Raw genomic sequence first — 27,306 nt, 5'->3', positions numbered from 1 at the left:
TAGGAACGTGTATGCTATACCAGAACTAGACCTAACTGACAACGACGTCGACAATGTGGCTGACCAACGTTTAGAATCATCAATGGAAAATGATGCGGATACACTTCGAGATACACATGTTATACAAGAACCGTTTCAAATTCAAAGGGTGTCTTCAATCGAAATACCGATTCAGTCAATTACAATTGACCTCGGGGATCTTCCAAGATTCGATGTTGCAGTGGGCCCGAGCAGCGAAGATGATGTAGTTATAGTAGAGGAGGAGGAGGAGGATTGGGAGACCGAAAGTGATGATAGCGACGATAACGAAAGTTATTATAGTTCAGATGATGAATAATTAAATTTTTTGTAATTTTATTATGTTTGTGTACAGACTTTGTGTAATACAAATGTTTGAATATATGTAGTACAAATATCCAAATCTTATATATGTGGACAACTGAAACATTATTCAAATAAATTTAGTTATAAAACATTGGTAAATCAATATATCCAAACCCTTTTAATAATAAATTTTAATTTTTTTTTTTTGACAAAACACATTTACAAAATGAAAATGATACAAAATTTGTTATAAAACATTGATAAATAATTATATCCAAACATTTTTATACAAAGTTTGAAAATTATTGACAATAAACATTTTTCAAAACTGAAAACCCTTGCGCGACGAAGTGCACATCGTCGTGCAATTTTTGCGCGACGAAGAAAACCTCGTCGTGCAAAGTTTGCGCGACCCAAAATACACTAGTCGCGTGAAGTTAAATAATTGCGCGACAAAGTGTCTTCCGTCACGCGATGAAAGTTTGCGCGACGATAAACATTTGTTCGTCGCGCAAATATATATTATTTTACAATATATATTATATATACACATATATATTTGAAATTGACGATCGAGTTAGTTCATTGTATTCATATAGGGTCATGGAGTGTAGGTGTAAAAATTCATCAAAATCGGAGTTAAAATAACCGTTAAATCATGAGTTTTCATTTATAACCGTTCAAAAGTTTTGTCCCGTTACTTGATCTCCGAATGTTTTTTTTTTTTGATTTTTGGGGTCTAAGATCTCGAAGTACAAATAAACAAGTTTGACGGTTGGATTGCTGAAACTACTTTCGTAGAATGCGTTTGCCATAGCAATCATATATTCACCAACAATGAATCGTTTACTTATACTTTCGTTAAATATAACATAACATTTTGTCGTATCACCCTAGTGTAAACATCTGAAATTGATGATCAAATTCACTAATTGTATTCATATAGGGTAAAGAAAAGTAGCAGTAAAAAATCTTACAAATCAGAGCTAAAATAACCGTTAAATCATGACTTTTCATTTACAACCGTCGAAAAGTTTCGTCCTGTTACTTGATCTCTTAATGTTTGTTTTTTTCGATTTTCGGCATATACGATCTCAAAGTATAAAAAAACAAGTTTGCCAGTTGGATCATGAAAACTAGTTTCGGGTTTAGGGTTTCTGCGGTTTAGGGTTTAGGGTACAGGGTTTGCGCGACGAATAGCCGTGTTTGGTCGCACAAAGCCTGTAGCGGGGTTGCGCGACGAACAAAATACCGGTCGTCGCGCTTCCTCCTTCAACACTTGGTCACAAATGTTTTCTCGTTTACAGAAGGCTAACTTGCGCGACGTGTCTAGTATTCATCGTGCAATATCAGCCAGAACTTTCACCTTTCAAACTCTTCCTCCCTGGACACTTAGTGAAAAATTTTTGCGAGTTTTTGCGCGACGCTGTACGTGCTCGTCGCGCATTCTCTCCACAATAAAACACAAAATGTTGCCTTTAATTTGGTCACACATAGCCGGCTTGGAATAGTCTTGCGCGACGAACACAATTCAATTCGTCGCGCCATATCAGCCAGAATTCTCACATTTCACACTCTTCCTCCTTGGACACTTAGTGAAAAATTTTTGCGAGGTTTTGCGCGACGCTGTACATACTCGTCGCGCAATCTCAGCCAGCCCTTTCTCTTTGGACGGTTAGCATACTTTTTTTTTGCGAGTTTTTGCGCGACGCTCCTCGTATACGTCGCGCAACTTATGGATTGCTAAACACTAGGTCCAAAATTCAGGCTGTTGGCCACATTGCGCGACGACATCATGTCAGGCGTCGCGCAAGTTTTCAATTTCTCCTGCTAAACCCTAGGACCCAAATTCTTGCTATTGGCACCATTGTGCGACGACATCATGTCAGGCGTCGCGCAAGAATTCAATCTCGCCCGCTAAACCCCAAATCCCAAATTTTGGCGGACTACCAAGATTGCGCAACGAAACACAGCGTCGTGCGTCGCGCAAGATTTCAATCTCGCCCGCTCAACCCGAAATCCCAAATTTTGGCGGACTGCCAACATTGCGCGACGACAAATTATGTTTTACGTCACGCAAAAACTACCCTTTTACCAAATTTGGGCGGATTAACGACATTGCGCGACGGAACACACATTTTTTTCGTTGCGCAATAGCCATTTACAATTGCTTGTGCGACGTTATCTTTGTTTCGTCGCGCAAACACGAATAAAATTTCAGAAAGCACGCGATGGCCTCCTTCTTCCCCAGATTTCTGAAAATCCTTCCCCGCCGTCTCTCTCCCCGCCGTCAGCTCAGCCTCCCACCCCGGTGGATTTGGACTGCGCCCGCCGTCACCGTCGAGCCAACCGCCGCGATTTCTTCAATTTCACCAAATCTGCTCTGCCGTGGTTCTCCCTCCTTCGACGACCAATTCCGACACCTGAGGTATGGTTTCTGTCCTATTTTTCATGCTTTAGCTGATGGTTGGTTAGGATTTCTGAATTTGTTGCACTAGGGCACTTAATTTGAAACCCTAAGTTTCGGCCGGATTTTGATTTTCAATTCCGGCCACTTCCGGCCATTTTTCGGGGTATGTCCGAGAACAAAATTGGCTCCAATTGATGTTTTGAACCTAGGGTAGGAACCTTGGCCCTTAGTTTTAAGAATTTTCTGGCGATTGGTATCGCTTTGGGGCGGCGCATGGGGCTGCGTGTGGGTTACTGTAGTAACCTGAATTAGGTCCCAGTGCAATCCTGTACTTGTCACGAGCGCATAGGTGTTTTCGGATTGGAATTTGGTTACCGTTTGCGTCTCGAACGAATTTTGCCTATTGTGCGATTTCTGGGGTTGTTATGTTCGGACCGTTGGATCGAACTCAAACTCACGTATGATGTAGCTTGCATTTCTTGGATCGTCTATGATTCGACGGATCGTGGATCGGAGTCCCAGATACTCCGAACTCGCAAACCCCAGGTCAATAATCTGAATAAAATTGTATGTGTTTTCAAATATTCGTATATTTTATTAATTTGTATGTGTATTAATGAAATTGTGCAGATGTCAGACCTGATTAGACGTCGTAGGGCGGTGACGACCACGCAGAGTTCGGAGCCCCCGACTCAGCCGACATCTGCTGCCACTGCTCCAGCATCTGCTGCCACTGCGCCAGCACTGATGGACCACTTGGCGTTTGGACCTGCGGGGTCCCAGGCGCCTGCCTCATCAGCGTCATCAGTGGCGCAGCCTGTTAGCGCCAGGCGGCGTCATCGGCCCGCCAGCACCACCGACACCACATCCACGGATGCGTCGGGGTCACAGCCAGGTATAGCTTTCCTTTTTATCCAGTTAATTTTTATTTTTATTTCTTCTTGTTGTTTTTTAATTTTTGTGTGTGTGTATTTGATTGTTAAATTTGTTTTTTATTTAACATTCATGTCATCTTTCTTTGCAGCCAAGAAGAACACCCGAGGGCCGTGTCGGCAATTGAAGACGGCGAAGGTCACCCGGGTGACCAACAGTCGTATCAACATCGGATACGACGAGCGACATCGGGCTGCACCGACGGCGGAGTTGCATAGCTCCTTGGCCCACGACATTGGTCATGTCATTCGGAGCTATTGCCCGATGCAATGGAAGTCTTGGAAGGTGATGCCTGACGAGACCAAGACTGCGGTTCGCGGCCAGTTGTCGGTATGTAGGCCTTTTCATTCTTTTTCTTTCAAACGTAGTTTTTATATTATTTAAATGTATGTAATTAATTTATTGCAGACGAACTACAACTTGGAGGACCTTGACGAAGAGTCGTTGGCGTACGTCAACAGACTCTTCTCTGAGAGGTACAAGCAATGGAAGAGCGACTTGCACCACCATTTTGAGGCGTTCGATGATCCGCAAGTCGCTCTTCAAGAGGGTTGCCCGAAAGAGCTTGAGGGGCGGGAGGATAGTTGGGCGTGGCTCTGCGCTCATTTTCAGGCGCCCGCTTTTGTGGTAATTTTTTATATTTTATTTTATTTTATTACAAATGTTTTTTTAATTTTTTATATTTAATTTCAATTTCAACTAATACGTTTTATTTTTTGTATAACAGAATAAAGCCAAAGTCAATAAGGGCAATAGGAAGAAGAAGACTCTTCTCCATCATTCGGGTTCCAGGCCCTTCTCCTATCGGATGGATGCACGGCGTCAGGTAATAATAGAATAATTTTTATTTAATTTTTTACTTTTTCATTATTCTTAATTTATTTTGTCGTTCTAATATTTGTCTTCTTTTGTTAAATTTAGGGGGGGTCCAAATTCCCAGAGATCGACGTCTTTGGCGACGTTTATGTTCGCCTGGGAATGAGTTGGCCGAGTCCCTTCATGTAAGTATTATTTAATTTTAGTTCTTATGTTACGATTCAACTTTAAAGTTCATTATATGAGTGTTTGAATTTATATTTTATGTTATGCTAAACAGACGACGATGGTGGAGAGGAGCCAGTTGGTTCTTCAGGAGTCCGCCTCCCAACTTCCTCCCGATACTCCGATCGAGTCTGTGGATCCTCCACAGGATGCTGGGTTTCAGATCTTGACGGAGACATTGGATCAGACTCTAGGGAGGAGACCGGGGACATATTGTCGAGGGATGGGGAATGCCAGGCGGAGGGAACCCAGACCCCGTTCATCAACGCAGTCAAACAGTCAGGTCACTGCTTTGACAGCAGAGGTGGCCACTCTTCGGACCCAGATGTCGGTCATTTTGCAGTCCCTCGCACAGTCCGGCATTCCAGTCCCAAATTTTGATGTGCCGACCTCCGAGCCCGTCCATCCCGAGCATCCCCACCAGATGCCGGCCCGTGTAGATCCCCAGACCTCTGAACCGCATGTGCCAGACGATAATGTAGATTTTGGAACATTATTCGATTAGTTTTTTTATTTTTCGTAATTATTTTTTAAATCTTCCTCTTGTAGCATACATTTATTTTATATAATAAATTTGTTATTTACATAAATTTTTTTATGATTAAAATTTCATTTTATTACCCAAAAAAAAAAAACCAAATTTATTTTTTTATAAAATAAAACAAAAGTAATATTATAATTATATATTAATTTTGCGCGACGAACTTCTTGTCGTCGCGCAAATTCATATATCCGAAACAATAATATTTCATTTTTTTAAAATAAATATAATTATTTTTGCGCGACGAAAGATTTCGTCGCTAAAAAGGTTTTGCGCGACAACAGATTGCCGTCGCGCAAAATTTTTGGGCACGAATTGCGCGACGCAGTTTCTCGTCGAGCAAACTTTTACGCGCCAACTTCCTGTCGTCGCGCAATATGTGTACGAATTGCGCGACGATGAACTCTTGGTGCCGCAAATATCTACGCGACGTCTTGCGCGACGAAAACTATTCGCCGTGCATTGTTGTGGCGACGAACAAGCTTTCGTCGCGCGTAATTTTGCGCGACGAACAATTTTGTCGTCTCTGAACCTTTCCTGTAACGAAGGGTAAGCGTCGCACAAATATGCGCGACGCATGGAATGAATCTGTCGCGCAAAGTCTTTCTTCACGACCTTTGCGCGACAGATTGCGCGCGACGATTTTCTTGTCGCGCTTGTGTTTGTGCGACTACATTTCGGTTAGTGCGACGAAATTATCTTCGTCGCGCAAATACTAAAATGTAGTGGTGACTTTTATTTATATCAATACATTAATTTGTTCAAAGGGACGTGTTCTTGCTCGCTATAGTTCTTGATCCCTTTGTTTTAGGTTCAATAAATTACCTACATTTTCTGACGTAACACGTGCCTCTAAAGGAAATTGTTTTCCAAAATCTAGGTACATAATTAGCTATACAATCTAATGGTTGAAAAATTTAGGGTTTAGGTGTAATTATAATAGTTATGCATATTAGTGTGTTGATTGATTTTAATTAATGAATAGGTGCCCAAATAATAGGGATTAAATATAAATGCTAAAAAGTAGGGATTTTTAATGAAAATGCTATAAACGTGTGTTGACAAGTATGAATTGAAGATGTCATAGACTGTAAATATTTTCTAATACTAGGACAACTATTAAATACATTCGAATTTGAGTTTTTTTTTATTTTTTATAATGGTTGAAAAATAGGTGGGTTCAGATAATATAAGCGCCTCTTTTTTTTTAAATATATATTAATAAGCGATAGAATATTATTGATGTGAAAAAACTAATACAAGTTTAGACTTCTTGTAAGCGCCTATCTCTTAATTAAGAACCCTAAACGAGAAATTGAAATGTAGTAATGACTAATTGATTCGGTTCTTCAATTTATGGCAAGTAAAAATTATTTTTGTTTACCTTAACAAAAAAGATAAAGAATTATGATTGATCTTTCAACATTAATGAGATTCTGAAGTAAAAGGCAGGCCAGTTTACCTAAACCAAAAAGATCATGAATTGTGATTGATCTTTTAACATCAATTAGATTCTCAAGTAAAAGGCAGGGCAATATACTTGTGAGTTCCTATATAGGTCAAAGAAACAATATCTCACAGAAAGGAAGATTAAGAAGCCATCTTCTTTCCTCCAAACGGGAAAAGCTCTTTCTTAGAAGCCATTAAAACTGAAGGTACCAATCTTACTATTCTCTTCTCCTTACTTTAACAGTTTATATAATTTCATTGCTATGCCTCTTTTGCTTTGCTTGCACATTTAAAATTAAATAACTCTTTAAATGGGTGTTCTTTACTTGTCTGTACTTCATTCATATCCGTTTATTTGAGTTCATATTGCGTATTCTTCTTCTGCTGTGCATCATCATTTACAAAACCATCAAAACTGAGAAGCCTAATTATGCACATATACATGTAACTCTTTGTACTGATCCCAAATTATCTTTAAACAAAGAGCAGACGAATATGGGTCGCGGAAGGCTGAAGATGGAACTCATTGCGAACGAGAGATCTCGAAAAACAACGTTTCAAAAGAGAAGCAAGGGAATGATGAAGAAGGCTTATGAGTTTTCAACTCTTTGCGAAGTGGATGTGTGCATCATCATTTACGGCCCAAAGCTGACTGATCGGCCTCCAGAACTCCAAACTTGGCCCCAAAATTCGGAACAAGTCGATCGTATAATCAACAAGTACAAAGCCAGCACCATGAGCAAACCGGCCAAGAAAACCTTCAATTTGTCGGACCTGTTGATGGACCGAAAGAACAAGGTCTATGCTGATATTTACAGAGCCCGTAAGGAGATGTATGAGGCCAAGTACCCAACATGGGACGAACGTATCGAAAGTTTCTCTGAGAATCAACTCGAGGCACTTCTGGATAAGCTAGATGCTAAGCTTGAGTCTGGCAAGAGAACATTACTTAATAAGAGGAACGGAGCTGCTCATCGATTACTTGTAACGAAAAAAGAATGGATGGGTGGAAACCCTAACATGGGTGAATCATCAAGCCAAAAGGAGCCTTGTAATTCTTACATGCAGGAACATTATCATGAAGAGGACCAAAACCCTACGAGCTCTTTGAACTATACGGTGGATATGCTCCAGCCATTTGCAGTCTCATCATTTGATCATCATCAACCTTCTGATCAAACGCTTCCATTTGATAATTCAGATCAACATTTGAATAATCTTATGGCTCCTAATCCGAGTTCGATGGCAATGTGGATGTTGATGGAGGGCAACTATAACTATAGTAATCTTCAGTACAGGGCAGGGGATTCCAGCAGTACTCATTCTCAATCACCATTGGAGGGGTATCACTGTAATTACAGTGATCAAATGAATATGAATATGATGATGACGAATAATAATATTGGTCCCCTAAGCTCCTCATCCATGAGCCACTACTATGCGCGTCTCATGCAGCCTGCAGTGCCCTACATGCAGCAGATGATGCAGCCCAGTATTTCATCTCAGCAATTTCAAGTGCATACTTCTCAAGTCAAAGAAGATCAGTACGAAGATATCAACCAATATCTGGTCATGAACAACAAGATGGGTTAGCGAATTACATTGATGATTCACCAATTATTGCTGTGGAGTTTTAAAATTTGTTATGACTTTTGAGGGTTGAGTTTACTCCTCCTTGATTTCATGTTCTGGTGTATCGTTATCTAACTACCCAGTTTCAATGGGATTTTTTTTTTTTTCCTACTATTTCTACTAATCAATTTATCTTATGTGGTTGTTATTTAATAATTCCAAGCACATTTTCATGAAATAAAAAAACAATTTTCTGGAAGCAAACACATCATCTGGAATTTCTGTTTGCTCAAAGCAGCAAACCATGCATGGTTAGGACTTTTCAACAACTTGCTGGAATATGAAATGATGGTGGAATTAATTCAAGAACAATGAGACTGACTGATTCAACATCAAGAAAGAACAAACTCCACTAATCAGATATGATGGTGGAATTTCATGTGAAAAAGAAATTTAAAAATGTTAGCAAATCTGAATGCACCAAACTATATGTACAAAGACAGATGGACCCCCGTTCATTAACTGGAGACTTTCAAAAAAAGAGAGCAATTTAGTGATTTTTCTTCAAATTTGAAGTACAAGTAAGGGTGTTCATCCATTCAAAATGTGTTCATATTTAGCCAATCTGCATCTAATCCAATGCAAATTAATTGTGCATTTTCCAATCCGATACAATATGATATGTCTGAGTTTAAGATTATCATTAACATTTGGTGGGCATACTGGACTGGACTATTTTAATTAAAATAGACAAGAGTTATGGCGTTATTTGGTGTGCTGGAACTAGACTTATTAAATTGGACAACAATCCAACGTATTGTGTTTTACAAGTCTCACCTAAAAGGTGGAACTCATAAAGACTAGCTTGGACTGGACTTCAATCCAATCCAAACTCCAGGCCACCAAACGAGTTATCTAACGAACATAATTCTATCAAATAATATAAGATAGTCTAGGGTAGGCTTTTGTGAATTAGGATAACTAACAGAATTTAGTCATCACAAGATAAAGGCCTTCTTTTTTTTAACACTTGCAATCAAGGGCCCTAGTTTTATCACAAGAAAAAACTGCAAAATCCAATCCAATCCAACTTATCGTAATTGATTAGTTAACCGGTTCTCTCTGGTTCGGACAAAATGCAGGTTCTGCTGAATTGGGATAAATAAATAGAGCGTTTAGTGCAATTTTAAGCTTTAATTTCTTGAAGTAATATCAGGCTTCCAAATCCAAGGCTATTCTGTGATCTTGGATTGAACAAAAGTGTTTTATTAAAAGAATACCAAGCCAAATAAACAAGAACAGGATGATACAAAAAATAAATAAATAAATAAAAACAAAAATTAGTCACAGTAAGTGATCTATTGAAGCCTTTGTCATTAGGAGCTAGTGAGGCCAGCCTTGATCTTCTCAGTGGTGCCAACATCAGTGTTAAATGATTTGGCAAGGATGGCGTCGTCAATGCCAGTGGTGAAAACAGCCGGCGGCATGGTAACTGCTCTAGCACTTGCACTTCCGAATGCTGCAATGGCTGTGGCTGGCAATTGAGGATCCGAGTTATACTGATAATGGACTAATCCCTTAGGAAAAATGAACAGATCTCCAGTTTGAAGCTTTTGAGTGCATAGGTTGTTTTTCGTGTCGATTAGCCCTACTTCCAAGGAACCATCAACAAGGAACAAAAGTCCAGTTGCATCTGGGCGGGTGTGGGGTGGGAAGAGTGTGTTTGGAGGAAATTGAAGCACTGCATATGACACACTCTGACCATTCAGGGCAGGGATCTCAACCAGGCTTGCTTTCGACCCCTTAAACGTTTTGGGAGCTTGATCGAAAATGCCACGAAAGCCAGTGAATGTGAAAAGGGATCCATCAATCGTGCCGTTGAAATTCGGGGGGACTATGAAGTCAGAAATGATATCAGGATCACTTGCTAGTGCAGGTTGCCATTGCCAGGGCAAGTACCAATATGATAAGTGATTGAACCAATGTCATAGCAGCAGCAGCCATTGTAAATATAAATGGTTCAGTTTGTTTCTGGTTGATATCTCTGACTGGCTGTTATGGTAATGGTATATATATGCTTTCCTATACGAGCTGATCAGGTTCTGTTGATGTTTTTGTGTCGAAATTTTCTCTGTCATTTCTCTGTTCTCTTTTGGTTGGCCTCATTGATAAGGCATAAGCCGGCAGAGATATTGCCTCTTGGACTTGTAGGCAGCTTAACTACAACATCTTCTGACGATGCATGGATTGAGAGGCATAGTCTGAAATGGCAGCTTCACATAGCCAGCATGCAATATTAGGAACACATTATACATATAATAGAATATGCTAGTTTTGGCGGTGATGGATATAAGTATTGTTTTGCTTTGATTCAAGAGCAACAATATTTGGGTATATTCTATTGCAGCCTTTCACTCATGCCTTAGAACCTAATAATCACCCCGTAATCAGATATTAAGGTACCAACCATCTCAACCACTTAACCTACAAGTCCCGTGCGTATACAAATACTTGAGAGAAACACTTTGCTTCTTGATAAAGGCACCTTAAGTGCAGTTGAGTTTAAAACCTCCGACATGCACTGCTTCTTACCAAAACAATACTGAACAAAGCTATTTCAAACAATAGCCTCAGACATGTCCTAAGAATGTTCAGGAACTTGTAGCTCTTTACCACACTGTATTTGAGGTCCTAGATTTGATTTCCCCCTGCCCCAATATCACATGTATAAAAAAATTGCTGAAAAATGCTTTCTAAAAAGAATCAATTTTTTAAAGCTTCAATTGAAATAAGTGTTTTCTTATACTAGAGAAGTACTTCTGCTTCCTGGAAAAAACACCTATCAATATGCAAACGTTGTGTTTTATGAGCTTTCAGCTTATGACCAAAAAATAGTTGAGAGTTACCTTGGAAAGTTACTTTCCATGCCAAAGTACTGAATATAATTACTAAGCATGGGTCAATACATCACTGATCTAACTCAGCAAAATAAAACACAAAATCTCACATGCAATGGTGAAGAGGGAGAAAAGAAGAAAGTTACAGAAAGACGTACATAAATAAAGCCCTACATTCCCCCTTCTCTAATTAGCTTTAGCTGACTATATTTTGCTAAGTATTGGAAATTATACTAAGGCTTTGCCGGCTCTTCGGGTAAATCATCTTCGTCATGGTAAATGTTCTCGGCCATCTGCCAGATTTGGAGTATGTTATCTTCAGCAACACTAGCAACAACCCAATCTTCACATGGGTTCCACGAAAAATCAGATATTTTACTGGTGTGACCCCCATGAATAAAAAGCAACTCTGGTGGACCATCTTCAGCATCCTCTGGTGTCTGCTCTTCATCGATTCTGTAACAGAACCAAAGTCATAACATTTAGGTCAAGATTTATTTTCTATGCAATACAGATATATTTTAACAGAGAATGATATTTTTTTTTTTTTTAACTTAAAGGGCATCATAATTGTACAGGTGTAAATTAATAGAGACGCGCAGCAAAGACACAAGTACACTGGTTTTCCTCATATTTAAGCTAGGATAGTAACTAAGGCTTTGTAGCATGGTGGTGACCCGGAATAACAGATGAGCGGGAGGAGTGGCATAATGGTATTGACCAAGATATAGGTACATTTTTTACTACATGGCCAAGGATATCTCAGTCTTCTGATGTGAGGCCTCCATTGGCTTCATTGGCTCTAGGCTTTTGTTTTGTGGGCTTAAAACTTTAGTTTGTTTACTCTCTTTGGTTCATTCCTAGGTCCAATAATAACCAACAAGCTTGGACAAGCTTGGCTGTGTGTGCCTGCTCAACAAGAACATGCAGGCTATATACTTGGCACTTCAAATATTAAGAGGAAGATGCCCTCCACGTGCTCTGATGCCTAAGGCCCATACTTCAGTATAATGTCTTAGGTTCCCCTAGTTAGGGTTAATGATTCTTATTTTCCTCATGCAGACATATCGCATCTTGTAACACTATTCTGTAATAGGTTTGATTTAGTTGGCCCACATCTATCCCAGTCCTTACTGTCTGGTTTCCAAACTAAACAACTAAATTCTAGAGCCATAACCTAAATGCTTGCATGAAACAGCACTTAATGTATTGATTTCTGTTAGAATACCACAAGTTCGAGTGAAGATCACCTCTCCCTATAAATTAAAAACAAAAGCTGATAATCGGTTATTTAAGGAATACCTGCTAAGATCCCACACCATGAGTCGCCTGCCAAGGCAACAAGAAGCTAAGATAGTTTCATTTTTCGGATTCCAACCGACTTGGAAAACCTCCTCCCTGAATACACCACAATAAAAATTTGAGATCAGATCTATAGATTGATTATATCAAAGATAATTTTAGACATCCAAATTTATCAGTTCCAAGGAAGGATCCTTACTTATGGCAATCAAAGGTGTGGAGAGCAGTATTGATTTTGCGTAGATCAAACAGCTTAACAGTTTTGTCAGTGGATCCAGTTGCAACAACCCATTCATTGAAGGGATTGAATGCCAAACAGTTAACCTAACATAACATCACATGGACAAACTACTTCAAAATTGTCCACAACTGTCAAGGATATAATATCATTAAAGAAACAACCCATTTGTTACTTATAGTCAGATAAAGAAAACTATAAACCTTATAAACTCTTGAAAATTCAAAAATGTAAAGGATATATTAATTTACACAAAGGTTGTGAGCCCTAAAGTCTAGATGCAAGAGAACCACAGGGGAGGCATTGGCCCGCAGAGGTGATTCACATCTAACCACCGCATAAAAGAATATGTTAACTATCTCAAAAATCCATTGCATGCTCTTATTTCTATTAGCTGGCCCGGAACCTAAATCCACTGCAACAAATTGGCCAAGTTATCTAGTGCTATCGAAATGTCACCAATACAATTTTCCTTTTAGTTTCTCAGTACTCATAGATAAAAGCTCACATCCTAGCTTTCATGAATAACTATTGTTCTCAGTCCTTCCCAGGCATCCAAAAATATCTCCAGATTTTCATCAGGCTTTTTAATATTTTACCAGATTATTTCTTTGTTTGAAATAGGCTTCAGCTAAGTACTAACCTTAAATACATCAGAACCATGACAATGAAAACAATTTTGAATTACAATGATCACTCATTATTTCCTAGTATACATGTATTTAGGAAAATCACTTGGACAACTAAACTCCACTGGTTAAAACACTTCGCCTGGTTGATGGAAAAAAATACCAATATGACAGTATGTTAGAACAGAACTAAGACATGAACAAACATGAAAGTACCAAGATTGACATATAAATCTGGAATGCAGAAACATCAATTATCTATAGCAATGAGAGAATATTAACATCACTCACTTCACTTTGATGAGCAACTACAGATTGGACAGGCTTGGTAACGGATGGAGTCCGGAGATCCCATATAAGAAGGTATTGATCATCACCAACAGAACCAAATAAGTATTCATGCCTCAAATGCCATGCTACGTCTTCTACCACACCTTCATGAACCTAATCCAGCATGCATTTCAAACAACGGTAAACTTTTACATATAAGATGCAGAGAAGTGGCAAATGTATATAAGTATTTTTCTAGAAAGAGCTATCTTATTGCATCCAAATCAGAACACTGAAGCCGTCCATTTTAATGATAGCCTTCCTTTGGTTCATGTGAAATTCTAGCCTTTTCTTTACCTAAAGCTAAAGGAAAAGCTGTACACAATAATCGATATTAAACGTTAAGCATGCTCTGATAAGATTCATTTCTCTAGATGAAGAACAATATGTGCAACATATATGTAGAGGCAAACCTTAAATATTTGCATAGCCTCAAGGGTTTTGTTCTTGGGAGTCGCATTAATATCCCACAGGCATATCTGAGCATCATCAGAACCACTGAGTAAATGACCCTGCTTGAACTTACTCCATGATAAACCATATCCTTCAGTGCTGTGGCCCCTCAGCCTCAAGTCAGGACTGCATGCACCATCTAAAGGAGGCTTAGATGGGTGTTTGCTATAATCGAACACAAAAACTTCAGCATTGACGGTCTTTGTCGCAATAATAAATGGATTCTGAGGCATATAACGAGCTCGATTGACCTCTCCATCATGATTTATTTGCTGGATTATTTGCACCTGCAAGAAAATTTAAGACCATATACTTGAGCCCGTTTAGACATAGAATGATAGAAACAACTACAGCATACGGCAAGGGACAGTGTTTTACTTCAGTTATTAAAGTGCCATACTGTCAGCGATACAGCTCATGAATCCAAACCAGAGCTTCAGTTATTAAAGTGCCATACTGTCAGCGATACAGCTCATGAATCCAAACCAGAGCATAAACCAATTGCCTCATTACATTATTGTTGTTAGTTTCAGTGATTCTAGGTAGCTGTTAGTACTTTCTACTTCAAGTAAGTGCATTCCTCCCTCATCGGGTCAAATTGGGACACAATTGAAAAAGCTGGTGTGTTTTCTCCATATTGGAGACACCAAATATCCCTTCTATTTCATTCTTTCTTCAATTCAAGCTATGTGCTTATCACAGAACATGTTTTGTTATAAATCAAATCCTTAGAATGACCAAAACAAAACAAAAAACAAAAATTTCCCACTTTCTTTCAAGTTTCTACAATGTGATTGAAGTGCCAGTACTTCTTATTTCTAATAAATTGATAAAAATGTATAAAAATAAATAAAATTCAAAATTTATTGTATTTTCCAGCACTATCTTTACAACCAAACAGGCCAGCATTCCAAAATACCCAAATTCGAAATCTTTAGCACATCAGTATGAACTGCTTATATTCCTTAATATGAAATTCTTAAACACTATCCGAAAAATCAACAACTGAAGACCACAAAATCAAGCCTTACCTTGCCATTGGCGCAACCAAAACCGCCAACCTCAGCTCGATCATCATCATAATGGCGAGCATCGTTCTCTGCGTCCTCCAATGGTAGCTGTACCTGAGCAAGCATAAGATAATTAGGCTCGTTCTCGGAGGTATGGGTCCCCAGAATCATCTTCTGCACCGAATAGTCCTTCCCTGGAGGCTCTTCTCGGTCCGGAAGCCACTCGACTGTAAGCGAAGGCCATTCTAGGGCATGGGTTATAACCAGATCGTACAAGAAAGGTGTGTTCTTTTTCCATATCTTGTACTCCTCGTTTATCAGCCTCTCCTCAATCTCTCCCCTCATTTCTTCCTCGTCTTTTCCCATGCTCTTTCTTCCACTTTCTCAGATATTCGGATTTTCTCGAGAATTGTTGAATCTGAAGCCGGGTGTTATTGGCGGGAATTTGGCCGAAACAAACCCTAAATAGAGGGTTTGAGAAGAGAGTGAGAAAGGAAGAGAGAGAGTGCGAGTTTGGAACTTTTGAGAGATATGCTGGGCTTTGCTGGCGGGTGTTCAGTCTCTGAAGTCTTACGCTGATGGTTATAGTAATTTAGTAATTTAGTAATTTAGTAATTTTTTATTTACTATAATTTCTCAAGTTAATGTTTAGTTACAATCCTATTCCTAAATCACACTCCGAGTTGTATTTTCATCTTTTTTTCTTGTTTGAAAAAATGTTGTATTGAATAAATATCATAAAATGCGTACAATGTCAATGTACAAATATTGTATTTTCGTCTTAAAATTTTAATAATAATTATTGTGCTCCTCAAATAGTCTCGCCTACGCGTAGCATTCTTGATCCACAAATTTGGTCTCACACACTTTTTATAATTTCACATTCACACCCGGGTTACAAACCATTATATTATTTTAAAAAACAGTAATTTTAAGACAGTAATTTTGATGAATTTTAAGAAAAGTTAGTGCAACTTGTGTTCAACAAAAATCACGTGCACATACGTATGATATGAATTTGTATTATTAAAAAAAACAGTAATTTTGATGAGTTTTTATCAAAAATAGTCAAAATTTACCCCCTACTTTCAAAAATGTCAATTTTTATAAAATCTTTCAAATATAGCCAAAAACTCACCTAAATAGACACAAATGCCCTTAAAAATTAAAACCCCCATAAACTTAAAAAGTTCCAATATATTTTGAGTCCTAGTTATTGATATAGACTTGGTATCTGACTAAAGATCTAGACTTTGAGGAAAATTGATGCGTGAACTTGTAGATGCCTAACAAAACCTGTTAAAAAAGACATCTACGGGTATATGTTTACCAAACCTTTGCCCATAGCCTAAAGGAAGAGATATCATAGTGCTTAATATACACAAAAGAATTTCAAATGACAACAGTAAGGAAGCCAAACAACCTGTTTAAAAAAACATCTATGTGTATATGTAAAAAAGCACCATCACACCATCAAAACACATCTAAATTGATGAATATTTCAATTTCTTGTTCCTACCAAGCCAAGGAAATGAAGAAACAATTTAAAGAAAGAAGCAACCGCACGAAGAAGCACAAAATATGCATAAAGAAAAAGAAGATCACTTACCAATAGTGTGATTCCAAACTTTGTGAAGAGGGGTTTTGCTTTTTAGGTTTATGTGGGTTTTAATTTTTAAGAGCATTTGTGTCTATTTAGGTGAGTTTTTGGCTATAGTTGAAAGATTTTATAAAAACTGACATTTTTGAAAGTGAAGGGTAAATTTTGGCTATTTTTGATAAAAACTCAATTTTGATGCACTATTCTTTGGCGCAATAATATCAGAAAGAAACACCAAACTCTTCACTCGTAAAATTTAGAGACCTGTAAGACTCATGTAGCCTATGTAAGTGGGAGAGTTCAAAAGAGCAGCTGATTTATGAACAGTTGATTTATCTGATATTAATATTATTTTTGTCAAAAACTGCGACTTTTAGCCTTTTTTTTGTTTTTTGTTTTTTTATCAACGAAAATAAGAAATACAAATTTTAGATCTCTTCTAAGTTCTAATATTAAGAAGATAACACCTGAGGTTCTGTGTTTGAATCCCTGAATTTTTTTTACCACTGGGTCCATCGTGTTTCATTGACGAATTTATTGATGGATCCAACTCCGAGCAATTTTTGGCCGGTGGCTTTCCATTAGAAGCCAGTTTTAAGAACGATTGATTTTGCCTCTCATTTTCGAGAGTGGCATTCAGCTGACCCATTTTCAGGTACACTGGCCATGTTTGATAGGGAAGATTAGATTGGACTAGTAAAATACTCATATTTCATGTGCAATCAAGGAATAGTATGAGTGTTGTTTTCTAACTTGGAGGATTATGATGGATAATTCATAAGAGGTTCATATACCTAAAACTTATCTTTACTAATCCCACCATTTTCAAGGGGATTAGTAGGGATAAGTTTTAGACATCAATCTCATATGAATAGTCCACCTTAATCTAGAAGACAACACCCACATTCTTCCTCGCACCTGAAATCTAAGCATTTTACTAGTCCAAGCTAGTCCAATCTAATCCTCCCTATCAAACATGGCTTGGGAAAGTCTTCCAAAAAAGTTCTGCTTCAGTTCAGCTTCAACACTAAAATCTCGAGAAGAAAACACAATTCCTTGCCACACATTTTAACACACATGTTGAAACAAATAAAGATCACAACTTTTTGTTGGATGACAATTAAAGCCATATTAAGATAGTAATGATTGAATGAGAAAAACAAAACGCAAGCAATAATATGATTGATTACTTGACAAAATGGGAGCTTACAAGGACAAAACAGTGACATCATACAACAATGCTGATTATGTAATATAGTTCACCAACCATTTTCCTCTAAAGGGAGAAAAAAGGGAAATGCGATTCAATGATGCCCTAGGTGGGGTTCAATTCAAGTGCTGACAAGTATCTTCCAATCAACCTCCGAATGTACAAAGTTTCGAAACAAAAACCTATAAAGCAGGGCCTCTATCTGGAAAAAAAATTCTTTTATTTTTCTATTGACAATCTTGTTTCCGACAAGGTAGCTATTTGGCAGTAACAGTCTAACAGAAGCTGGGAAGCGCACCGCCGACATGAATTTGATCAATCAATGCCCAAGGTGGAAAAGGGTTCAAAGACACCCTGACAAAAATTCAGAATGAAACAACTCTCAGAACTGCTTTCCGGAGTTAAATGGTAAAAGCTATGAAAACATTTAATTCCTCTCCGATAAAAACTAAGAGGGTAATTGAGTATATTAATAGAACTCAAAGGGAAGTATAGTAGTAGAAGCATATGCTTCAGAACATGGAGCAGAGACACACGAGATATCCGTCAAAGAATTGGATGGTACAGGACATTTTTTCCCCTTTGGTACTGATTCTATTTCAATAGGATCCATTTCACCAGTTGAATGTAGAACAAACAAATCAATTGAATTTGTTTATGTAACAGTATGGAATGAACTAATTTCATTCACAATCAATATTAAACCAATTTTACTTAAATATGCTACTCACAGAGCAGTCATCATGAACACGCCATATGGTCTCGCCCAGAAGATTTGCTACTGACAAGACAGTTAGCTGGGGAAAATAATTCTGCTCTGACACTGGAATGGTATTTGTTATGATCACCTCTTGAAACAAACCACTAGACAGCCTCTCTATAGCAGGAGGGCTGCAAAAAGGAAAAGCGAAAGTAAATATTCATGTAAGTAATAAAGAATGCATAAATACTAAATGGGATTCTCAAATACTAAATGGAATATTCCAGCATGCTATTGTAAACGGTGACTATGTGATGCAGAACATCACTATGGCTTATAACAATAGCAAAAGTCAAGATTAGATTCGTGCAGAAAGGAGGTATCAACAAAACAAAGGCTTTGCCTAGAACTCATTCCTTAAATGTCAATCAACTAGAAATGACAATCATATATCAAATCTGCAGATACTTTATTGGATCCTTTCACCTAATTATAATGCATGTCGAAACAGAGGATGGCAAGATACACATTCACACCTTTGTTTATACTATCAACAGAGGGTGTTCCTGCGACCATCAGGTCGCTTTGGGCAAGCCATACCTTTACGATAAAGGCACACTCTCTCACATTCAAGTCAATATGTACCATATAAGATTAACAAAAAAGAACTAATGGTTGTTGGCACCAGTGGATATTGTCAAGATCACAACCTCTGCCGAAAAAAAATTCTCTATATGTCATACCAAAAGAGTGAAAGTGGAGATTCATGCACCAGATAAATTCAACATACCTAAAAACCGCATGTGTACTGCATGCATAGACTTCCCTGGCGCCCTCTTGATGTAGTAAAGCTGCACCCTTCGTGATAGTCCCTATATGCCACAAGCCAAACAATAATACTTTGTTGCAAGAATAACAACCAAGGATATAACTGCAAAGACTAGTTGAGAACATAAGAAATAATTATGAGAACATAAATCAATTCAAAAACCATGACAGTGAACCAAAATAATTTGTGGCAATTGTAGCTAAAATTGTAACAGAATGGGAATAGGAGAGGTTGCATGGACAAACTTACGATTTCCTAAACCTAGAATATACAAGAAGATTTTTTGCGTTTTCACTAATGCATAGTTAACAACTGATGCACTAATTGGAAGTACAAATTGTATATTAATAACTCGATTTGGAAGAACTCTAAGAACTGTGTATTGACTGACTCCAGGTACATTTTTTTCAGAAGAACTCCAGGTACATTTCACACTGGTGGTCTCAGTATGGGGCCCACTGAAGCGTGGAATGCACAGACAGTCAAAATTGAGCAGTCACAACAGGGACAGCTGTCCTTAGCATCTCTCTACGATTTGATTTCCAGGTCTGTCAGATAACTCCATGTGTAGGCTTTGGCACAATTACATCTTAAACCCACCTAAAAGACTATCAAACAAGGAATAACCCTTCTCCAAGCCTCCAAGAAGCATTTGAAGGCTGTACACATGAATCAAGTCTCTCCATCAAAAAGGAAAATTGTTTCCTAGGGTTAAGAAAAATTGTTTCCTAGGGTTAAGAAAAATTGTTTACACCTACAGAAGAGCTATACTATTATTTACAGGTTGAGACATAGTTGTCCTTTCTTTTGAAACCCCTATTTCTAATTTAACTAAGCTAATGATGACTTCCCTTCCCATGACATTTGCGTCAATAGGCAAGATCCTTCTTTTTGCACTAAAATCCACCTCTCTCAATTAACTATGTTGATTATCATTTCTCCAGAATATAGCTTTACCATCACGAGCTAGGGTCAACATCGGTATTTAATGTTCTATGTTATTTTATATAATTTTCTTCAAACGTACTATTTATGTTCTATGTTATAGAACATATTAGAGCATGTACAAACTAACCAGCTGTGTCAATCATGTCATCCACCATAACTGCTACTTTTCCCTTCACGTCACCTATCAAATTCATCACCTGCAAAGTAGTTCATGTTATAGAAATGAGTTGCAATATATGTTTCCGTATGGAACTATAAAAAAGAAAAAAAAAAGACTTAAAAAGTAAAACTTATGCATAGGTGAATGATGGAAGAAGAAAAGAAAACAGAAAGAAAGGGTGTGTGTGTCATTCTTAAACATCAAGACTTATGAGAAACAAAGCACAGGGGTTGTTCTGAGAAAAATTGTAATACCTCACGAGGGGGTGGAGGAAGTTTAATGGCAGGGTAGAGATGGTAGAAATGCAATCAAGTAACCATATTTTTCAAGGTGAAGTGGTGACCATGGATATGTCTGGACTCGGAGCTAAACAACAGTTAGAACAACAATACGAGGTCTTAAGTTAACGAAAAGATTGATATCTCAGATAAAATAGGGTGACGTTGCAAATGAAAAGGTCAAGGAGTATCAACTGAGAAACAAGGAGGGGTCGTTTTTAAGATTGATTTTAGAAAAGCGTAGAACCATTGATTGGGATTTCCTAGATCTTGAGCTGGATAGAAAAGATTTTGGAAGGAGATGGAGGTTGTCGATCAATGGATATTTAGCTCAGTTAATTTTGAGTTATTATAATAGCCTTTCAGTTTTATTTTTGAGCTGGATAGAAAACATTGATTAATGTTTGCGAGAATAATTGGAAGCAGGTGGTAGTCATTGATCGGTGGGTGCCTGAAACTGAAATCAGTTAAATCTTCAGTAATAATTAATGAAGACCAAAAGGGAGTTTTGGAGCATTTAGAGAGTCTAGCCAGCTGGATCTCCTTTCCCTGTTTATGTTCATGTTAATAATTTGATGTCGAGTAGGAAAATGGAAAATGGATGCAATCGGTACTAAGTAGCAGGCTACCTATTTCATGTCTATTTGTAGATCCTCATGTAGGAGAGTGATGAAAGGAGGAGGGACGATTTCATTAGTTGGGATAACGTGCAAAGATCTATAGAAAACTTGTCACAAATGAACCAAATATCTAAAACTCCAAATAATTATAGAATATGCATATTATGAAGAACCAATTACTGTTAACTATAACATTTATAAGTTATGATCAAAAAGTTTAAAGAGTCATTGCACTTGTAATATCTAACTTTGGACTCTAGAAAGAACAAATAAAATCAGAGAAAAATCATCGCTTTCACTTGTTACAAGACTTCAAAATCATGACTTGGTAACTTAAGTGTGCTTATCTGTGATCACATCTGGCCTTAAAATATATAATTGTTAAGTTTTCATTTCTTGTGCAACATCATCAGATAAACCTGGTCCCTCTTAGTCTGCATCAGCTTATCTAAGCTTGATAAACGATGAGGTTTCGCAATGATTTATCTTTCCAACAATTTCATGTGTCACTTCAAGATATTGTGAGAACAAGAAAATTATAGGAGGTAACTGTAACAAATTCATCTGAATAGTTCTTACCTCTGCCACATTGTGCCCATGGCGTCTTTTATCAACAATGGCTAGAGGAGCATCAGATAATTTTTTTGCAAACGCACGAGCTCTAGCAACACCCCCAACATCAGGTGAGACCACTACCAAATCATCAGAGCATATAGTCTTGCTGGCGAGGTAATCAAGGATCACAGGCTGGATATACATAAAGGAAAATTACATATAAAAATGGTGAATACATAAGAGGAAATGTCCAAAAATTAGAACTCCAAAATTAATGCTACTTAGAATCTTATTAATATAATTGTAGAATTGCTTTCTTAAAAGATGTTGAGAGAGAAATATCGCTTTCAGCCAATTTTAAATTTCATGTCAATTAAACTTTATTTCATTTCAGGTGGCCAAATAGCATTCTTGTAAGAGTCCAACAACCTGGTCTGTGAATAATGAAACAAAAGAAATCAAATTATTACAGGTCTATTACCTGGCCATATACATGATCCACAGGAATATCAAAATATCCCATAGACTGCCCAGAATGAAGATCACATGCAAGAACACGATTTGCACCTGCTTCTGTAATCAAATTTGCAACAAGTTTGGCTGCAATAGATTCACGCCCTTGAGTCTGGAACAAACAACATTCAAGATAATAAGTAAAACAAACTTGAACTTAAAACTGGTTCAACCCTTACATCCCAATTTCAACTAAAATCAGTTAAGCATTGTGGGATTTGCCACATAATGCATTTGCACATATGCTATTATCTCAGGACTCTAAACTTCTGACTATTCATGAGCCTATGTAATAGCCCAACCTATTTCCTGAAATAATTTGCGTATAAATTATATTCAGTCTCAATCTTAATGCTAGTGGGCTGAAATTTCTTAATGGATGTAAACAAACCAGATTTAAGGAATCTATCTTAAGTTTCCCTCGTATATCTACAAACTGAAGATACACACATAGATAAATTAATTCTCTACATCGTAAATCACAACAGATGATTGACCAAAAATGTTATGGGGAGTAAAGTTAAACCTGATGAAGGTCAGATAATTACAAGCAATTAGTTGAGGGACAAGTTTCATGTTATCAACAATAAAATTTTAAAGCCCAGACTCCAACACCAACTTATTTGTACGAAGTTCCCCAATCTACCATAGGAAAAACACAATTAATTCCAGCTCATCTATGATAATTCTTTTTATTCAACAATTGCCGTCCATCAGACTTAAACTCATGACCTCCAGCAAATGGAGACTATTTGAGACTGATGGATGATATTTAATGCAATAACTCTTCATCAAGAAATTTAGTCAAATTTGTATTAGGAGTCTAGGACAACATGCATCAATCATTCCCAGAACCTCATATCTTTTTATGCTCAATATATAATATTATTAAGTTACCTTTCTATCAGCCCTGGCATATCCAAAATATGGAATCACAGCGGTAATATTCTTGGCTGACGCCCTCCGACAGGCATCAATCATTATCAGAAGCTCCATAAGGTTTTCATTTGCAGGAGGGCATGTGGGTTGCACAAGATATACATCACACCCTCTCACACTTTCTTGCAACTGAACATATATCTCTCCATCAGCAAAGCGTTTTATCTTAATCTTTCCAAGTTCCAGACCCATGTTGCAAGCAATTTCCTATCAAAAACACAAAAGTACATCAGACATTCTGCAATCAAAGGATTCATATGTTTACAATACATAGCTCCATTTATTGTAGCGGAAAATAGTTCCAAGCAGAAGTTTCTTAAATTATTAATAAATAAAAAACAATTTGATGTTTGTTCGAATGGAAAAATTCTTTAGAAATATGAGCATTTCTTTAGATTGTGCCTCAGGAAATGTTTTCACAAAAAACAAAGAAGGATAGGAAAACTTTTCCCGGTCTACCAAAGAGCAAAAGAAACGATGAAGAGAGTTTCTCCACTTTGAATAAAAATCACCATATGAAAACAAATATTAATAAACATAAATGGTAAATTTGTTTAAATGTATACCTGAGAAAGCGCAGGGTTTGCAGTGCCGGAAAATATCCTGAGTCTGGTATCGTTCTTGGTAGTTGCATTCACCAAATGCGTTTCCGTGGCCAAAAAGTTGGGCGCCATTTCTTCAGTCTTCAATAGTGGAGTTGATGGCTTACCATTTGCATATTTCAAAGGATCTCCCACATTACACCTCTACAATACATTATTCAGAATAAACAAATTTTAATCATATTGACAAAACATTGAACTGATAAAGAGGGAAAAACTCCTATTTTCAGACTCGAACGCTCAAATTGCAACTAATTATTCGAAATAAAGAAATGAATTCTAGACACAGAAAATAATATAATGAAAGAAATGAAATGAAAGCTTGTCCTGGAAAAGGAAAGAAAACAAGAAAGAAAAGAAAGCTTTGTAGTGGCTCACCACGCCGTTTGGGGCTGCGATTCGAGAGCAAGACCGGTTAGGGAGAAAAGTGCGAGTGCGTAGAGATTCGCGAGAAGCGAGAGAGAATGGCGAAGCTGGGTGAAGCAGTGAAGTCATTTCTTTGAGAGTAGCAATCAGTTCTAGAGAGAGAGAGAGAGAGAGAGAGAGAGAGGAGTCTGAATGAGGGCTTAGGGTTTTGGAGGTTTGGGGTTTTATTGAAGGTTTAGAGAGTTCATAATTGGCGGAGACCGGTGGTGGAGAGTTTGGTATTTCTCAGCTCTTTCCAGTGGCGCGGGATGGCGTTCAGGTAGTAGAAGAAACGGTGTTATTTGGCACAATTAACATTTCGTACGGATTAGGACAAAATTCCATCTTTAATATTTCTTTTTTTAGATAATTTCCATTTTTATCCAAAAGGATTATTTCAAGATAAATAGCCGTAACTAAATTTCACATGTTATGTTAGAGCACTTCCAGCAGTTTGTCTTTTGCCATGATAAAGGGGGCTAAGGCCCTTGCAAAAAGCAATGTGTGTTTCCACCCGTTGCCATGGCAAAGAGCAAATATTATTCATTTTTTTGTTTTTTTACAAATTTTTTTACCTAAACAATTAATTTGGATAATATTTTCGGATTAGATATTTGGGTTCATGCGTGTCAATATTTATTATAAAATTCATATCTCATAATCAGATAAAATTTTTGAATAAGATTTTCGGTTTCAAATTTCAGATAAATTTCAAATTTCAAATTTCAGATAAAACAAAACATTAAAATACAATGAAATAAAAGGCAAGCAAACTAACTTAATAGTTTTGATCATTTAACCAAAATTGTTTTGTTTCATAGAACATATGGCTTGTATTCATGATCATGGTTTCCCGATCCTTCCTCTCAATGTTTTCTTGGCATACATACTCCCTTTCTTTTGCATATTGTACTTGAATTGCCCTCTCATCTTCTTGGGTTTTCATGTCTATTTCAATTCTCATGTAGCTTTGCCTTGCAATTTCCTCCAAAAATTTAAATATATTACTAGTAGAATTACTCCATCTCTTCGCATTCACCGCCTTTCTCCCAATAGGCCTCGGCTCCTTTTGGATGGGTGAGTCTTGACTCATCGAGGAATCCATAGACGAATCCAATGTCGGTAAATCATGGAGTGGCGTCTCGTTCAACACCACGATCAGACCCATTGGAATAATTTGGAATTTCTTACAATTCTTCACCACCTCCCAACATTGGTCGTGGTTGAAATTTTTTTTGCCTTGCCCAGTAGCACCATACCACATTTGTGCTTGCATAATCTATATAAAAATATATATATTGGAAATGTAATAAACTTAAAAAAATATTGGCAACGCAACAAATATAAACAAAATAATGGAAATGCAAGAAATATTTTTAAAATTATTGAAAAATCAAGATATATTAACAAAATATTGAAAATGCAAGAAACATTTAAATTAATATTGAAAATGCAAAAAATATTAACAAAAATATAAAAAATTGCAAGAAACATACCCCAAAAAAAAAAATTTAATAGGACATTAAAATTAATAAAACGAAAATTACAAATAATTTACCTCATTGCTAAGATTTTCCCCACTTCTGTGGTTGCCCATCGCTTTTGACAAGGCACCTCTCCATTTCCCCAACTCTTTATTGAGAATTTTCCACCTACTAGACAATGTCATTTCCGTACGGGTCTAACTCGATCTTTCACAAAATTCGGTATGAATTTTTCTCCACATATAACAAAATTTCATCTCATTGCCCGAGATAGGACAATGACTAATTTGGACCCAACACTCACACAACAAAACATCTTCCATGATGCTCCATGCCCCTCCGATTTCGATAGAAGAAGCCATAATATAATAGAGAAAAATAAAACTTGAAAGTGAAATATTGAGTAGAAAGTGAATAATAGTTGAAGGAGAAGAAAATGTATGAGGATTTGGTGTTAAAAGTGAAGAGTATTGGTTGGCATTTATAGAAAGCAAAAAAAAAAAAAAAAAACATTAATTTTTGGGTTTTTTTTTAAAAAAAATTTCGAATTTTTTTCATTATCTTATTGCACAAAAATTCGCTATCGTTGGATTGGAGGAAAAAACCCGATCGGAGAGCTTAGACGACGCCACATGGCTGCTAGTCGTTGGCGGCACTGTAGCGGGTGCGTTTGAATTTTTTTTAACGTTGGTGCATGTGTTACATGGGCCAATGGTAAAAAAAATTCGACTGCGAGGGCCCCAAAAATCGGGCTCGCGCGCGGGCTAACCTACCCCTCGGGCCAACCTACCCCTCTGGCCAGCCCAATCTTGTGGCCCCCACCTCCTGCCCGGGCCGACCTTTGTTGCTGGAAACAGTTTTTGGGCCCAAAACCCCCAGCCCAAGTTGCTGGAAATGCTCTTAAGGAGACCACATTTATAGACACCTTGTTTAACATCTCTGTATTCACAATCAAATCAAACTTTTCATTCAAATTCTCATGCTTTTCATTTAAATTCTCTCTCATTTTACCCATGCGTGTCATGCGTAAAAGTAAAACAGTCCCATTAATTACATTATTTTTGGCCAAAATTAGGAAGAGGGATTTCTTACATACATACATACTATCTATGTCTGCAAATCAAGACCCTTTTATACTGGTCTACAACCCGTTGGCAATTACATTAGGGAGTTAATTTGTCTAAGTTGTGTAAGTTGAAAGGTAAGGAAGTTTGAATTCAGTTACGTTTACCCAATTCACCAATAAATCTAGCTTAGGACTTTTAAGTTATAAAAGATGAAACTTTCAAATTTAAATAAATAAAATCGTTATTCTATCGATTTGTATGGTAGTA

General features: G+C 37.4%; 3 protein-coding genes and 1 pseudogene across 3 annotated transcripts; 1 reads left to right on the top strand and 3 right to left on the bottom strand.

Moving 5' to 3' along the window:
* Positions 1–7,193: 7,193 nt before the first annotated feature.
* Positions 7,194–8,340, top strand: LOC117620336 (MADS-box transcription factor 50-like). The gene has a single exon (XM_034350503.1). It carries the CDS (start codon positions 7,194–7,196, stop codon positions 8,289–8,291), a length of 1,098 nt encoding a protein of 365 aa, XP_034206394.1. The 3' UTR covers positions 8,292–8,340.
* Positions 8,341–9,646: 1,306 nt separating this feature from the next.
* On the bottom strand, positions 9,647–10,274 carry LOC117618153 (annotated as a pseudogene).
* An 898-nt stretch (positions 10,275–11,172) lies between these two features.
* On the bottom strand, positions 11,173–15,715 carry LOC117619429 (WD-40 repeat-containing protein MSI1). The gene is made up of 6 exons (XM_034349382.1): positions 15,151–15,715; positions 14,080–14,406; positions 13,628–13,780; positions 12,669–12,793; positions 12,470–12,565; positions 11,173–11,623 (listed from the first exon to the last, which is right to left on the bottom strand). Exons 1-6 carry the CDS (start codon positions 15,493–15,495, stop codon positions 11,401–11,403), a joined length of 1,269 nt encoding a protein of 422 aa, XP_034205273.1. The 5' UTR covers positions 15,496–15,715; the 3' UTR covers positions 11,173–11,400.
* Positions 15,716–17,891: 2,176 nt separating this feature from the next.
* LOC117617244 (ribose-phosphate pyrophosphokinase 1) lies at positions 17,892–24,869 on the bottom strand. Its single transcript, XM_034346541.1, has 9 exons — positions 24,462–24,869; positions 24,048–24,227; positions 23,440–23,688; positions 22,511–22,654; positions 22,054–22,221; positions 20,544–20,613; positions 19,430–19,511; positions 18,671–18,830; positions 17,892–18,293 (listed from the first exon to the last, which is right to left on the bottom strand). The coding sequence occupies exons 1-9, from the start codon at positions 24,576–24,578 to the stop codon at positions 18,255–18,257; spliced, it is 1,209 nt and encodes a 402-aa protein (XP_034202432.1). The 5' UTR covers positions 24,579–24,869; the 3' UTR covers positions 17,892–18,254.
* Between the last annotated feature and the right edge of the window lie 2,437 nt (positions 24,870–27,306).

This window comes from Prunus dulcis, chromosome 2, assembly GCF_902201215.1.
Source record: "Prunus dulcis chromosome 2, ALMONDv2, whole genome shotgun sequence".
Lineage (NCBI taxonomy): Eukaryota > Viridiplantae > Streptophyta > Magnoliopsida > Rosales > Rosaceae > Prunus > Prunus dulcis.
The sequence above is the reverse complement of the archived record's forward strand: the minus strand, read 5'-3'. Positions and strand labels throughout refer to the sequence as shown.

Coding starts and splice junctions, on each gene's coding strand:
- LOC117620336 (XM_034350503.1), top strand. CDS start 7,194: ATGGGTCGCGGAAGGCTGAAGATGGAACTCATTGCGAACGAGAGATCT.
- LOC117619429 (XM_034349382.1), bottom strand. CDS start 15,495: ATGGGAAAAGACGAGGAAGAAATGAGGGGAGAGATTGAGGAGAGGCTG. Junction 14,407..15,150: donor TTGGTTGCGCCAATGGCAAG/GTAAGGCTTGAT, acceptor ATTTTCTTGCAG/GTGCAAATAATCCAGCAAAT. Junction 12,794..13,627: donor TAGTTGCTCATCAAAGTGAA/GTGAGTGATGTT, acceptor ATGTTATGTTAG/GTTAACTGTTTGGCATTCAA.
- LOC117617244 (XM_034346541.1), bottom strand. CDS start 24,578: ATGACTTCACTGCTTCACCCAGCTTCGCCATTCTCTCTCGCTTCTCGC. Junction 22,655..23,439: donor ATGCCAGGGCTGATAGAAAG/GTAACTTAATAA, acceptor TGTTTGTTCCAG/ACTCAAGGGCGTGAATCTAT. Junction 20,614..22,053: donor ATGGGCACAATGTGGCAGAG/GTAAGAACTATT, acceptor ACTACTTTGCAG/GTGATGAATTTGATAGGTGA.